The sequence below is a fragment of the Oncorhynchus mykiss genome, chromosome 7 (assembly GCF_057628025.1).
Source record: "Oncorhynchus mykiss isolate SJ-2025 chromosome 7, ASM5762802v1, whole genome shotgun sequence".
NCBI classification, from domain to species: domain Eukaryota; kingdom Metazoa; phylum Chordata; class Actinopteri; order Salmoniformes; family Salmonidae; genus Oncorhynchus; species Oncorhynchus mykiss.
The window spans coordinates 6970001-6984860 of record NC_143028.1 but is presented as its reverse complement, the minus strand read 5'-3'; the positions used below and the strand labels follow the sequence as shown (position 1 = coordinate 6984860).

At 46.2% G+C, this 14860-nt stretch overlaps 1 protein-coding gene across 9 annotated transcripts in view; it reads right to left on the bottom strand.

Annotated features, from left to right (window-relative positions):
- LOC110528723 (striated muscle preferentially expressed protein kinase) overlaps window positions 1–14860 on the bottom strand; it is a 61531-nt gene that overhangs the window by 16435 nt on the left and 30236 nt on the right. For 4 of the 9 annotated variants that reach the window (XR_016497030.1, XM_090240072.1, XM_036982570.2 and 1 more), the window contains 20 exons: window positions 14034–14860; window positions 13209–13816; window positions 12934–13080; window positions 10808–10990; window positions 7737–7921; window positions 7539–7627; window positions 7264–7439; window positions 6889–7075; window positions 5977–6050; window positions 5589–5747; window positions 5293–5482; window positions 4892–5127; window positions 4397–4555; window positions 4205–4309; window positions 3887–4093; window positions 3328–3624; window positions 3082–3194; window positions 2738–2906; window positions 2165–2264; window positions 1530–1730 (listed from right to left, as the gene is read on the bottom strand). The exon at window positions 14034–14860 is cut by the window's right edge and continues 100 nt beyond it. Coding sequence is in view for 7 of the 9 variants with exons in the window: in XM_090240072.1 (XP_090096198.1) it covers window positions 1530–1730; window positions 2165–2264; window positions 2738–2906; window positions 3082–3194; window positions 3328–3624; window positions 3887–4093; window positions 4205–4309; window positions 4397–4555; window positions 4892–5127; window positions 5293–5482; window positions 5589–5747; window positions 5977–6050; window positions 6889–7075; window positions 7264–7439; window positions 7539–7627; window positions 7737–7921; window positions 10808–10990; window positions 12934–13080; window positions 13209–13816; window positions 14034–14860 (4412 nt within the window). In the remaining 2 variants the exon portion in view is untranslated. Of the gene's footprint in view, window positions 1–1529; window positions 1731–2164; window positions 2265–2737; window positions 2907–3081; window positions 3195–3327; window positions 3625–3886; window positions 4094–4204; window positions 4310–4396; window positions 4556–4891; window positions 5128–5292; window positions 5483–5588; window positions 5748–5976; window positions 6051–6888; window positions 7076–7263; window positions 7440–7538; window positions 7628–7736; window positions 7922–9183; window positions 9336–10807; window positions 10991–12933; window positions 13081–13208; window positions 13817–14033 lie in introns of those variants that run through there. The other 5 variants (XR_016497031.1, XM_090240073.1, XM_090240078.1 and 2 more) reach the window with 3 other exon arrangements.

The window sequence follows — 14860 nt, the reverse complement described above, 5'->3', positions numbered from 1 at the left end:
GTACAGGTGGCATTATGCACCCTTTCAGTTTGTTCACCAACTCACAGACGTAGTAGAAGGTGGACTACTTCAAAATGGAGATGGCCTCAATGGCGTTGCACATGCTCTCACAGGCGCCATCATGAGACAGATACAATGATGCAATGTCTATATAAGTCTATGGTGATAACCTTATCGCTATAGTCCAAGTGGGAGGCAAATTACATTTTTTATAATAAATGAACCAAACTCCCACACATGGCGTCTCCTGGTAATGAAACCAATCTGTGATGAGTCAGGAGAAAGTAGCGCTTCGGTTCAGTCATGCCTCCAGGGGAGCAGAAAGGACATTGAGATTAATGCTATGCAGCAGTTCTCTCTCATCCACACAGTGGGAAGAAGGTGGGAAGAAGGCTCTTGGCTCTGGTATGTTCATGGAGAGGTTTTATGCAAAGATGCTGGATCAATGCCACATTTGGATCCATTTTGGATCTAGCTGTAAAGACAAAATGAATATAATTTGAAAACAAACAATTCTAGGAACCACGATGTTAGTTTTTGGTGGAAACCTGGGCTAAATTGAGTACATTGATGGCTTTAGTTTTTGATGCAACAGTATTACATAGATGAGATATGTTAGATTAACAGGGAAAGAACCTTGTCGCAACCAATACAATACTGTCTCAGAGGATATGTTACATTCAAAATGTTCATCTCTTGTAATGTGGCTTCTTCCATGCTGACCAGACTGCCCACGGTGCAAGTAAAAACTAACTAGGTATCCTCTTTATCTGTGGATTAATTGTTGGAGTAGAGAACACATGATGTTGAGTGACTCAAAATGGGTCAAAATTCTACAAAGATCCAGAAGAAAAGGGCTATAAGCATTTCAGGTAAAATAAACCAATGTTTTCTAAATCCAGAGGCGCTACATCGCAAGACTCAAGGGAACACTTGTGAAACAGAGCAAACAGACTAGACCGGGGTTTGGTGTTTGAGAAGTGAAAAATGATTCTCAAAATCTAAAGACACAACCTAGATTGGAGCCAATGTCTTAAGGAGTTGAACATGTTATTTTTCCAAACCTTGTCAAAGTGACAAAAACAACTTTATATGGAAGGAATGCCTTTGATTTAACGGCCTGCACAGTCGCAGTTCGGCGCGAGACCGAATGACCTGTTTCTATGCATGAGCTTTGCTAGCCAACATCACCATGACATCGCCTACAAGTGTGATCAGGGATTTCTATTGGAAAAGCAGTTTTAGTCTATCTGAATACTGTACTGTCTTTGGTTTATCGCCCAGGACAAATTAGTTAGCAACAAATTAGCTAAATGTCAATGAATGTTTAATGTGTTTTGAGCTCTCCCCAAATGAATATAGTTGGTATTTTAACCTGCGTGTCGTGAAAGCGTCTGTTTGGAATAGACAAAATCAACATGCGCATGAAGGCGCACAATGGGAACGCATGCGCAGAACCGGTTAGGTCATCATGTTATGGATTTTCTGACAACTGAAATGAATCAAAGAATCAGTCAGTGAAAGGATACAGCTCAGTGATGATGACAACCATGTTCTTCTTCTCAAAGGCGTCATGGAAGTAGAGGATTTTCTCGTGGTTCAGCTCTGACAGAAGGTTCATCTCTCTCAGGGCCAAGGCCTTCCTCTTGGCCCTCGCAGACACGAACTTGGCCGCGTACTCCACCTTCCCCTTCTTCTCAGACACCCTCTTCACATAGGAGAACGCCCCACTGGAAAACAGTCGCACAATGATGATATCAATGCAATAACTCTAGGAGAATGACCAAATCTTTCAATGGGATTGAGTTCTGAGAAACCAAAAGTCCTAGTTGAGAAAGTTAAGGGACATGAGTATTAAACAGTACGTGACACCTTGTTATCGTTCAACTTCTGGTGAGTCAAGCCAAGCTCTACCAGAGAAAAACAAAAGGCCTTTGTGATGTGTTCCTCTACTGACGGGTGACTCACGTCTCCTCTATTTCTGTCTGCTATCATTATGCAGTGTGTTGTTTGGTGTGGTGGAATTCCCCCTACTGACCTTTGTGGCCACCATTCACAGTGCAATTTAATACAGATAGTAGGTACCACTCGCAGAGCCTTTAAATACAGAAGAGATAGCCTGGCTGAGCAGATGAAATTGGTGATTGCCTGGTCCATGACTCACCGTCCTATCTCCTTGTGTACATCATAGTAATCAGTCAGCCTCCGCATCTTCCTCAAAATGGACCCCTCATCCTCCATGGGCTCCTCCACCTCCTTCCTCACTGCAGGAAGAGGGTTGGTACAGGGGGCAAGGTTAATGTGGGTTGGTGAGTGGTTTGTGTGTGTGTGTGTGTGTGCGTGCGTGCATGTGTGGGCTGACAGATGGTTTAATAGTCTCAGACACCTTGTGGTCCAACCCATATGGAGCAGATTTGGTGGTTTAACTCTCGATTACAACAAGCTTTGGCTGAGATATTACAAGGAAAAACAGATGCAATCCAACTAAAACTGCCATTTCTGGCAACAACAAATAATAGGAAAAGCCTTGGTACTGTGACATCTGTGTTAACAATATTCAGTGTGCAGAAAAAGCACACTTTTCAACAAGACTCTTTAATACCTTACCATAAGGGTGTGTTAATCAACAATAATTCATCAATTATGTAAGCACAAAGTATGATTCTTGTAGATGTTTTCTAGTCTTATTCCAATATCTCTATATATCCTTATACATTTCAGACAATATAGACTATACCTTTGTGGACAGTGAGCTCAGCCTTGCAGGAGACTTGCCCAGCCAGGTTCTTGGCAGTGCAGGTGTACACCCCTGAGTCCTCAGGCAGGGCATTCAGCACCACCAGGGAACACTCCATATCATCGTACACAAAGGTGAAGTGACTGCTCTCTGACAGCAGAGTGTCATCCTGGAACCACAGAACAGATAACCACAATCAATTCCACTTAATCAACTATCATGGAGGAGAAGGTTTGTTTTCCTGGAACCACAAAGGAGTTAATCATCCAACAACCTGCTTAATCACTGCAGAATAAGTTTATGTGGTTAATGATATGATATCCATCCATTGACTCTTATCATACCTTGTACCACAGAATATCAGGATCGGGTTGTCCCTCGACAACCACAGCAAAGCGAGATGTCTCTCCTACATGTATTTCCAAGTCCTCCATGATGGACTCAAATTTAGGACGCACTGTTGGGAGAAAAGGAGGATAGAGAGTTTGGAGTCAGCTTGGCTTTTTACCACATCATAGTTACAGTAAGCACCAAGGCTGTTAGCTGATTCTAGATCTGCACATAGGGGTGAACTTTGACCCCAAACTCACCTGCCATGGCCAGTAGGATGGTACAGAGGTCGCTGCCAAACTGATTGTTGGCTGTACAGACCAGCTGACCGGTGTCAGTGCTCTTCACCCTCTGGATCTTTAGGGTGTGTTGGTCGTCGTCTGGCATGCTCATCTCAAACATCCCTGGCTTGTTGAGCAAAACCACTCCCCTCCTCTTCCAGGTGACCACAGCATTAACGTGGTTAAGGGTGAGGGTGATGCTCACGGACTGGTTCTCCACCACGTACACAATGTCAGGCTTGTCCAGTATGATGGGAGCTTTCCTCAGATAGGGACCTGATAGGGATTAAAGGTCAAATGATCAAGGGATCAAACCATCATCTCTGATGTGTTGACAGACCAGCATTCTCTCACAATAGTAGATCCTATATATCCAGCTACATATCTGTCTCGAAGGACCATGTAATTACAACATTTTTGTACACCTGCTGCAATGTGTTTGGTGACATTGCTTTTGCACTATGCAAGTGTTTACATAAATCCATTTAACCTTTGACCCTCCAAAATAACTGTAGAGACTTGGAGCTTATATAAGCACCTCTATCCATGAGCTGCACAAGGTCAGTGGAGTGGGAGGGTTTGCTGAGGAGCTTGGCGGTGGCCGCTAGGACCCTGAAGGCGTAGCGGACTCCCTTGGAGAGACCGGTGACTGTGTAGGTGGTCTCTCTCAGGTTGGAGGCTATGATGCTCCACTGGATGGAACCCAGAGGCTGCTGCTGCACTGCATACATCAAAGAACTGCCATCTGGAAGTACAACCATGATGGTTACTGTAGTGTAGCGCATTTGGAGGGTAGAGGAGCCTGAAAGGGACTCGAATCCAGGTCTCTGTGACTCTCAGTTATATTGAGGCATACCTATGGAAGAGTCAAGCCTCTTTGGTTTCTTCCAGCTGAGTGTTATGGTCTTCCCTGTTATGGACTCTACCACTGGAGGACCATCGGGGGGATCAGGAACAATATCTACCAAAGGAAAATACAAATGTACCAACACACCCATACTGTAATCAGTTGACACAATGATTCTTGTGGCTTTTTTGGTTGGAGCACCTGTTGCTGTGATTGCTGGTGGATGGTCCCCATCCATACCTGTGATGTAGAGGTGTGCGTAGCAGGCTGCCTTCCCCACTTTGTTGGAGATGACACTCTTGTAGACGCCCCCGTGGCCGTGACACACACAGCGGATGACCAGACTGTGGATATCCCTGTCTGGAGGAGGAAGAGAGAGAGAGATGACGCAGGTAGAGGAGGGAGAGAGAGAGAGATAACTAATGTAGAGGAGGGAGAGAGAGAGATGACGAAGGTAGATGAGGGAGAGAGAGAGATGACTAATGTAGATGAGGGAGAGAGAGAGAGATGACTAATTCTACATTAGTCATCTCTCTCTCTCTCCCTCAGGGAGGGAGAGAGAGATGACGCAAGTAGAGGAGGGATAGAAAGAATAAGAGTGAGAGCGAGCGAGTGAGAGAGAGAGAGAGAGAGAGAGAGAGAGAGAGAGAAATAGAGAGAGAGAGAGAGAGAAATAGAGAGAGATTGCTTCCTTACGCTGGGTCATCTTCCTGTCGTCTGTGCTGTGTATCTTCTTGCCGTTGTGGTACCAGGCGATGGTGGGGTAGGGCAGGCCCGCCACCTTACACTTTAGCACCGCCTCCTTCCCCTCGATCATCTCCAGGTCAGCCAGGGGCTTGACGAAGTCAGGCATGGTCCTCTGCTCCTGCTCCACCTCGCTCTCCAGAACCTCCGGCTCCTCAGCGATGGAAGGCATCTTCTCAAGCTTCGCCCTGGAGAGAAGAAGGAAGCAAATAGAATGAGAGACAGAAGGAAAGGGAAATACAGAAGAGAAGACAATGAAACACTCCTATTATTTGTTTTTAGATCACTGAGATGAGGAGAAGAAGCCACTTCAGACTAGTGGGATCACCCCACGTCTATGGTTTTCCCCATACATGTGAGAAGAGATAGCGGGCCGCGGTTCCTGCATGTAGAGTTCGGCTGTGGACTCCGCCTTTCCGTGTGCGTTCTTAGCGACAGCTGTGTAGAAGCCCTCCGTGTCGCTGCTGACGTGGGTGATGACCAATGAGTAACGGCCTCCTTCCTGCAGGAGAAGCACATTCTCACTCTCCTCCACCGGGTTCTCTGGATGGAGATAAGAGACATTACGAGCCATACTAGCCTACATTACCAATTTGCTGTCCATTCTGTACCAATAGGAAATACAGTACATTCTAAGAGAGATACTTACCGAAATGGTTCCAGGTAACGATGGGAGGTGGGGACCCGCTGACCTTGCAGTCAAAACGGGCGGTGCGACCCTCTATGACCTCCAGGATGTCCAGCTTGCGGGTGAACAGGGGCTCCCTGGAGGGAGTGACCTTTAGTTGGGCACTGGAGGTTAACTCCTCTGGAACAGGAAGGAAAACCACCAGCAATTACATTAATTTTTATAAGTAGTTTATAGACAATAAGTGATTTACAAATTATAATTTTTTTAAAGAGGTTTTAACTCATTGGTTGGTTCTTGCCAAATAGTGTGGCTGTGTCATTACATTACTTACAACAGCAGCAATTCATCACTGCCGTATAAACCCATTATTTGGCAAGGCAGTTTTCTTTCTGGAGTTGTCATTTACCGTTGGCAGTGCTCAGCTTGCAGGTGTAGGTTCCACTGTCGTCTTCATGTACTGAGTTTAACAGCAGCCGGCACCTGTAATAGAAATCCCCTCTGTCAGCTGCCTGGACCTTATTACACGCTCCATGAGCTAACACTGCCTCACATCCACTTGTGTGGGCTGTTTCCTTCTTACAAAAAGTGAATGTCCATTCACAGTTTGCTTATGGATGAAATGTTGTTGTATCAGAAATTTAATTTTGAAGGCCCCCTCCATATTGCTCTGACAAACCATCCAATCTACTCAGATCAGAGTGGATGAAGGAGAAAGGGGCATGGAAAGGAAATCACTTAAAAGATTTGAGGCACACCCTCTATCGCTCTCATCCATTCAATCAAGGGAAAGGGAAGGAATTCACTTAAAAGCATTGAGGCATCTTTCCCTTTCATAGTGTCTAGGCCAGGGCACTCCAACCTGTTCATGGAGAGCTACCCTCCTGTAGGGTTTCACTCAAACCCTGTTCCTGGAGAGCTACCCTCCTGTAGGGTTTCAGTCCAACCCTATTCCTGAAGAGATACCCTCCTGTAGGTTTTCACTCCAACCCTGTTCCTGGAGAGCTACCCTCCTGTAGGGTTTCAGTCCAACCCTATTCCTGAAGAGCTACCCTCCTGTAGGTTTTCACTCCAACCCTGTTCCTGGAGAGCTACCCTCCTGTAGGTTTTCACTCCAACCCTGTTCCTGGAGAGCTACCCTCCTGTAGGTTTTCACTCCAACCCTGTTCCTGGAGAGCTACCCTCCTGTAGGTTTTCACTCCAACCATGTTCCTGGAGAGCTACCCTCCTGTAGGTTTTCACTCCAACCCCAGTTGTAACAAACCTGATGCAGCTTATCAACCAGCTACTTATTAGAATCAGGCGCGCTAGTCTTACCCACCTCTTCCCGTTAAAGGTCATCTTGCAGTTGAGGAGTGCCGGCTGAACCAGTTTCCCATTGGACAACCAGTCTACCTCCACATCCAGAGGCCCGGTCATGTGACACTCAAACATGGCCAACTCTCCGGCCGTCACCGCCACGTCTCGCACCTCTCTGATGATGGCCAGGGCTTCCTGTGCCGGGGAGGCTGGGGAAAAGACAGAGGAGAGACCAACACAGATCTGTTACTGTTGCAGCTAGAAACACAAGCATTTTGCTGCCCCTGCGATAACAATACACTTTGATTTGATTTTGAGCTTTTTCAAAATGTAGCTGGCACCAACCCTAATGGCCAGTCACTGACGTTGGTCTTGTGGATTTTGGAGTGATCTTTACCTTTGACCTCTAGTTTGCATTCGCTCTGCTTGGTTCCGTATTCGTTGATGATCTTGCAGGTGTAGAGTCCTGCATCAGATCTCTGTGCTGAAGTGATGATCATTTCACTGCTGCCGTCCTCTGTTTCACGCACAATGAATCTTCCATTGGTTTTTAGGGTCACTTTGTCCTTCAACCTAGGTGATAAAAACAGGTACATTCTGAGCTCTTGCAAAAGCAAACGAGAGAAAGGCATGACAAACTGTACTGAAACACACTGAATACTGTATTCTTACCAGTACACCATAGGTTTAGGCTGTCCTCTGACTTTGACAGACATGGTAACCTCCTGTCCCTCTGTCACCCCGTGGTCATTCAGTGCTGCCTATCAAACCAAAAGACTAAGACTGTCTAAAAGCCGGTACATTGAATACTCAATGGCGAGGGGAGAAATCTCCCTTAGACTATTGAGATGCCCCCTGAATCTTCTTTACCTGAAAGGAGGGAGGATCTTTGAAGAAGGCGTATTTAGACTGTGGCCCCACCCCTCGTGAGGGTGGTTCTCCAATCTCCATGACCTCCTCCAGGGGGCTCAGGTACTCCTCGTCTGATTGGAGGGGACTCGTGACCTCCACCAGGGGCAAGCTGCTCGGCTTCCCACCATGCACCTGGGTCAGCTCTGGAGAAACAACGTAATACTTGTTTACCATATACTGTATCATTTGAATGTATTTTAAGGGTGTCCCCACCGGAGGAGGCCGGTGGGAGAAGCTATAAGAGGACCGGCTCATTGTAATGGTTGTAATGGAACTGTATCAAACACATCAAACATATGGAAACCACGTATGACTCATCTGCATTAATTCCATTCCAGCCATTACAATGTGCCCATTTTCCTATAGCTCCTCCCACCAGCCTCCACTGGTCCCTATAAAATGGTGCCCCGTGTGAGCACGATCCTTTACAGTATCAAAATGAACAGAACAAGCGCATCGTCCTGTCTATGCAACACAGAGCGAGGCAGGGTAATAAAAATGAATTTTGAAATATAGATCAAACATTACTCACAGTAATTCCACAAAGACGTTTATGGACCAGCCCGATATGGCAACATAGTTAACAAAATGGACACATTGTAACCTGATAGTGTTTGTGAGGCATAAAGCTCAGAGAATGTAGCAATAAGCATTAACTTGCTAGAATATTCCAAATTAGCTTCCCAACAAGCAGCGTATGAGTGCTCCACTGTCTCCTGTTCTGCTTGTGTGTTGCTCTACTTGTATCACCATGGTGACAAGAGTGTTTGAAGAGATGAGCGATTTGGCTGGAGCGATGGAGACACACACACACACACACACATTGCTGAGGGACCCTTTGAAGTGACCAGCGCTGGACAGATAATGGATTAATCCCTGAATCCCTGACCCAATCATTCTGCGAGACTAGCCCAGCGCCACAGGAGACACACTGTCTCCACCACCAGCCTCTCCTAAAGTCACAGTTCATTCAGCTCCACAGAGGAACCATATTGTTGTAGCAGCCACCTCTTTATAAAACCATGGGCTCCAGAATTCAATTTCACTGGCAAGATAGACAATGTTCTGACAATAGAACGAGAACAATCGACAAAAACTATAGATAAACTATGAAAAGTTTCTCTCCTGTTAGGAAAAAGAACAGGGTAGCTTAGTATATATAGAAACTGCTTGCTTCGATTGCTTGGCCACACACAAGAAGAGATAAAGTGATCAAAATCACAGAGACTAAAGCTAAACAAGGACGTCTGCAGAAAGAACAGAGAACATACAGGCATTCTAGATATTTACAGGTCTTAGAACCAGAAATGAATGAGTAAACAAGTGAAAACCCTTTGATGTTAAAATGTTATAATTTCTTCTAACTATGCCTAAGAAGTTTCAGATGTGGAGATCGAGGACTCACCTAAGAAGTTACATGTCTGAATCGAGCCTGTGCACAGACAACCAGCACCAGCTTTATTCCTGTAATGCTGCCAACGTTTACACAAATGCTGCATGAAGCAAGACTTCCTAGCCTGCTGCTAATAATCTACCAATTCAATCTCATCCACCTCTCCCTCTCTCCCTCACTTTCCTCCTTCTTCTTCAGCTCCAAATTCTCTTTTTCTTTCTCTCTGTCCTCCAGCAATATTATATCAACCCACATTCCCTGTAGCCTAAAGGCTTTGATACATAAAAAAAAGATAAAATCAAGTCAGACGGCAATATTGCAGTATTTATGTGATTCATAAACACCAAAGACTTTTGGAGCATCTCATATTGTGGGTATATACTCCAGTTGCAAAAACTCAGCATTTGATGTACTTGGGTTAAATTCAGACGTTTAATACCCTAAATCTCCTCTAATACACTACCGTATAAATCCCAACTTGATGCGCCAAAATCCTCACCCACTCGACAGAACCATAGCAACATGACTCATAATCTCGTTGTGCATGAGTTTGGCAATTCCCCTGACTCGAATCATCGCAGATAAAGAAAGGGTCTGTGATCGTAACATTAATCTCACACTGGGACATTACAACAGACCGCCATTGAGAACAAGAGGCTGCTATAAATACCTAGTGGTAGCCTCCACTGGCCTAATATGGCCAAGCAGGCCTGGACGCTGAGCTAGTGCCAGAAAACTACAGCAGTAGCGTTCACTCTACAGGATAACACTGTGCAGAGACATTAAAGGACTTGATAAAGAGCTTGTGGCACATTCAAAAGAAGTTTAAATAGTTTGGCTTCCTCAAAAGATATGGAAGGAGTGGCTCTAAGAGAGCGAGAGACATTTATGAGCATATTGTTTGTATATTGGATTGTCACAGAGATCTGTGTGTTTCTGTTTGAGGTAATAATTGTATTATTGCAGCCATGACTGCAAAAGACTGTGGTTGCATTTTGATTTGATGCAGGAGTGGTACTGTTTGTCTGCATTGAGAGCTGTGGTGTGATTTATCTTTTTATATAACCACAATTCTAACTATTGACTATTGACCGAACCAACAGACATCTCAGCGAATAATACACAAACTAAAGTTTTATGTCCAAGAGGAATATTCATTCTGTTGACAAAGACTAATCCCCAGTTTTGAACATCCGCCTAACTGACTGAAAACCCGGGGACCTTTAGTGACTGGCAGGCAAGTCTTTGTTTTGAAATTCACCAGGGGACCCAAATGCCTTTCACAAATTATGAGTTACCATGGCAACTATCTGTGAATGGAGCTTGTGCTAGGGATGGGATGCCCCTTTGTAGTTATGAAGACAAAATGTCAGCGCAGAGCTGGCAGGGGATTAGTATGGGGAGTTGTGGTGTTTTCGTGTGTGTGTGCATGTGTCTGTCTGTCTGCCTGCCTGCCTGCCTGCCTGCCTGCCTGCCTGCCTGCCTGCGTGCGTGTGTGTGTGTGTGTGTGTGTGTGTGTGCATCCCAGACAAAAAAAAAATGGTGTGCCTTTAATTCCTAGTCAATTGATCAACTAGAATGTATGGCCTTCTGTGGTCATGTCTGTGTGAGTGTGTCTGTCTGTAACCCCGCCTACCTGATTTGATGTAGAGCGTGGCGTTGCAGGATGCTTTCCCGGCCGCGTTGACAGCAGTGATGCAGTACGTCCCAGCGTCTCCAGACCTCATCTGGGTTATCAGTAGGGAGTGCTGCTCCCCCTCAGCCCTGACCACATGGGACGGGCTGCTCCTTATCAGAATGTTACTCTTCTTCCAAGTCACTGCATTCCAAGGGGTCACACACAAAGACACATCTCAGACCACGCTCAGACAACTTAATCACAGTCCCTTCCCCTGTGTCTAGGTGCAGAATGATGTGTGGCCCCTAAGCACCAATCCAAGGTCAGTTTGACATACAGGAAATATTCAGACCCCTTCCCTTCGTCCAGATTTTCTGACATTACAGCCTTATTCTAAAATGTATATATTTTTAAATAATACTCATCAATCTACATACAATACCCCATAATGACAAAGTGAAAAGAGGTTTTTAGAAATTTTAGCAAATATATTGAAAATGTAAAACTTATTTACATAAGTATTCAGACCATTTGCTATGAGACTCGGAAATGAGCTCAGGTGCATCCCGTTTCCATTGATCATCATTGAGATGTTTCTATAACTTGATTGTCCACCTGTGATAAATTCAATTGATTGGGCATGATTTGGAAAGGCACACACTTGTCTTTATAAGGTTCCACAGTTGACAGTGCATTTCAGAGCGGAATTGTATGTGGAGCTCCAAGGCAGGATTGTGTGGAGGCACAGATCTGGGGAAGGGTACCAAAACATTTCTGCAGCATTGAAGGTCCCTAAGAACACAGTGACCTACATTATTCTTAAATGAAAGAAGTTTGGAACCACCAAGACTCTTCCTAAAGCTGGCCGCCTGGCCAAACTGAGCAATCGGGGGAGAAGGGCCTTGGTCAGGGAGTTGACCAAGAACCCGATGGTCACTCTGACAGAGTTCCAGAGTTCCTCTGTGGAGATGGGAGAACCTTCCAGAAGGACAACCATCTCTACAGCACTCCAACAATCAGTCCTTTATGATAGTGGCCATGGAAGCCACTCCTCAGTAAAAGGCGACAGCCCGCTTGGAAAAAGCCACCTAAATGACTCTCAGACCATGAGAAACAAGGTTCTCTGGTCTGATGAAACCAAGATTGAATTCTTTGGCCTGAATGCCAAGCGTCACATCTGGCAGAAACCTGGCACCATGTCTACGGTGAAGCATGGTGGTGGCAGCATCATGCTGTAGGGATGTTTTTCAGTGGCAGGAACAGGGAGACTAGTCAGGATTGAGGGAAAAATGAACAGAACAAAGTACAGAGAGATCCTTGATGAAAACCTGCTCCAGAGCACTCAGGACCTCAGACTGGGGTGAAGATTCACCTTCCAACAGGACAACGACACTAAGCACACAGCCAAGACAACCCAGGAGTGGCTTCAGGACAAGTCTCTGAATGTCCTTGAGTGGCTCAGCGAGAGCCCGGACTTGAACCAAATGGAACATCTCTGGAGAGACCTGAAAATACTGTAGCTGCGCAGTGACGAGAAGAATGGGAGGAACTCCCCAAATACAGGTGTGCCAAGCTCGTGTTGTCATTTTTTAAAATGTATTTTATTTAACCCTTATTAACCAGGTAGGCTAGTTGAGAACAAGTTTTCATTTACAGCTGTGACCTGGCCAAGATAAAGCAAAGCAGTGCGACACAAACAACACAGAGTTAAACATGGAATAAACAAACATACAGTCATTAACACAATGGAAAAGTCTATATACAGTGTGTGCAAATGAAGTAAGATTAGTATATGGGGCCAAGAAGACTCAAGGCTGTAATCACAGCCAAATGTGCTTCAACAAAGTACAGAGAAAAGGGTCTGAACACTAATGTAAATGTGATATTTTCGTTTTAAATTTTTAACAAATTTGCTAAAATTTCTAAAAAACAGTTTTTGCTTTCTCATGATGGGTTATTGTGTGTATTGTGTGAAAAAATCGATTTAATCCAATACGGCTGTAACGTAACAAAATGTGGAAAAAGTCAAGAGGTCTGAATACTTTCAGAAATCAATGTATTACCTCATCATGGTCCAAATGTGCTTGGGAAAGGCAAAAGCTGACCCCAGAGCTTTGCTTAACCTCTACCTGGAGATGACCTACCTATTGGGAGGGGGCTGCCAGTGATGACACATTTGAGCAGGACCTCAGAGCCAGCAGTGGCGATGGTGTCCCCCAGGGGCCTCTCAAACGCTGGTTTCTCAGCTGGCCCCTCATCTGCCGACATGTAAGAGTCATCTGAATCGTCTCCTACAACAGAAAGGCAGGTGCTGTATTACTTTCCTTCCTTACTGTAGATATGAATCTATTTAGGACGGTAGCACATTAATGTCTAGCTGATGTGTCGCCCAGTGGATACCTGCAATTCAGTGTCCTACCTGTCTCAGAAGACATAGGCTGACTTTCCCAAGGCTTTCCCGAGACTTTTCCCTTCTTCTGAGTCTTGGAAGCCCTGCCCTCCTTCTTCCCTGCTCTTCTCGTCTTTTCTCTCTCTCTCTTCTCTCCGGCCTCCTCCTCTTCCATTTCCATGAGCTCGTCCTCCACCAGGATGGTAGGAATGGTCATCTTCAGCGCGGGAGACGTTCTCCCCGGCTCTCCCTTCCGTCTCTTCGTTAGAGGGCTGATGGAAGGGGTGGAGATGGGGGTGGGCGACAGCCGTGGGGGCTTAGGGGGATAGGCAGAGGCTGGCTCTTTGGCAGGGGTCGGTGATGGTCCTCTCTGCATGGTGGGGCTTGGAGACCTGGGGCTTGGAGACCTGCGGTGGTGTAGAGGTTTCTCAAGCTCTTTAGGAGAGGAAGGCCCTTTGGGGTAGGTAGGCGGTGCTCTTTGTGTGGTAGGAATTGGAGACCCGGGGTGGTCCATCTTGGGTGGAGGCTGCTCCAGCTCTTTATCAGCCAAAGGCCTTTTGGATGTTGGAGATACAGGTGGTTGTTCCTCGGCCGTGTGTGGAGGCTTCACCGCTGTGGGAGAGCTCCAAAGACCTTCCCTGTGTCAAATGCATTATGTAATGTTGGCACAGAAAATAGAATAGAAAGGAATTATGTCATTTATATCTGTAATGTGTGTGTACATATATCACTATTGAGCTGTCAGAGTAGTGTGTACCAACGCACACAGGCACAGACACACACACACACACATGAACTCACAAATCGACCAACACAAACACACACACACAATGTTAATGGATCATCTCAGCCTACCTGGTTGGGCTTTTCCGCGTGACTCTTGATGAGGGTGATCGTCGTCCTGGTAACTGGTTAACCAGTACTGTCTCCATGGAAACAGAGCCTTTCCCCACACTTTTAGACTCAGATGGCTGAGCTGAAGCTGAAGCTGAATCATGCTGCTCCCGTTGAGGAACATTCCTTTGATCCGTCAGACCCTTCTCATGGGATTGGGATGATTTTCGGGACGAAAAACTCTCTTCAACACTCTTCCCTAATAGTCCTCTCTCCTCCAGGACCTTCTCCCTCTCTTCCAACTTCTTGACCACCTGAGGGGGAATGGGCTCCAGCTTGCCCACAGACTGTCTCTCCATCTGGGGCAACTGCTCGGTGGAGTAGGCCTTCTTCAGGTTGGGCCTCCCCACCAGCTTCTTGATCCTGGCCAGCTCCTCTGTGAACTTGTTCTGGAAGCTCTGGACCCTCTGCTGGTAGCTTGGTTTGTCCTCCAGAGACGAGGCCCTCTTCTTTCCGAACGTGGAGCGCCTCGAGGCCGCGGCATCCGGCTGGCTTGTCCCCTCCTCTTTGGAGACCCCCTCCAGATCGCAGGATGGCGCCCGGCCGAAAGAGCGCCCAGATCTGACCCCCGCACTCACCTCACTCACCTTTTGTTCAAACTCCTTGATCTTGTCAAAGATCTTGGGTGCGGCGCGGGCCAGTTTGGGTGTCTTGCCACCACTGCTGCCGCTGCTTGAAGTATGGGAGGAGGCTCCTGAAAACATCCCTGGGAGTTTGTTTTTGACTACAGCTCCTCCCAGGGAAGGGTCTTGGGTGCTGTGTGAGGTGACACTGTTCTTATGGGAGCT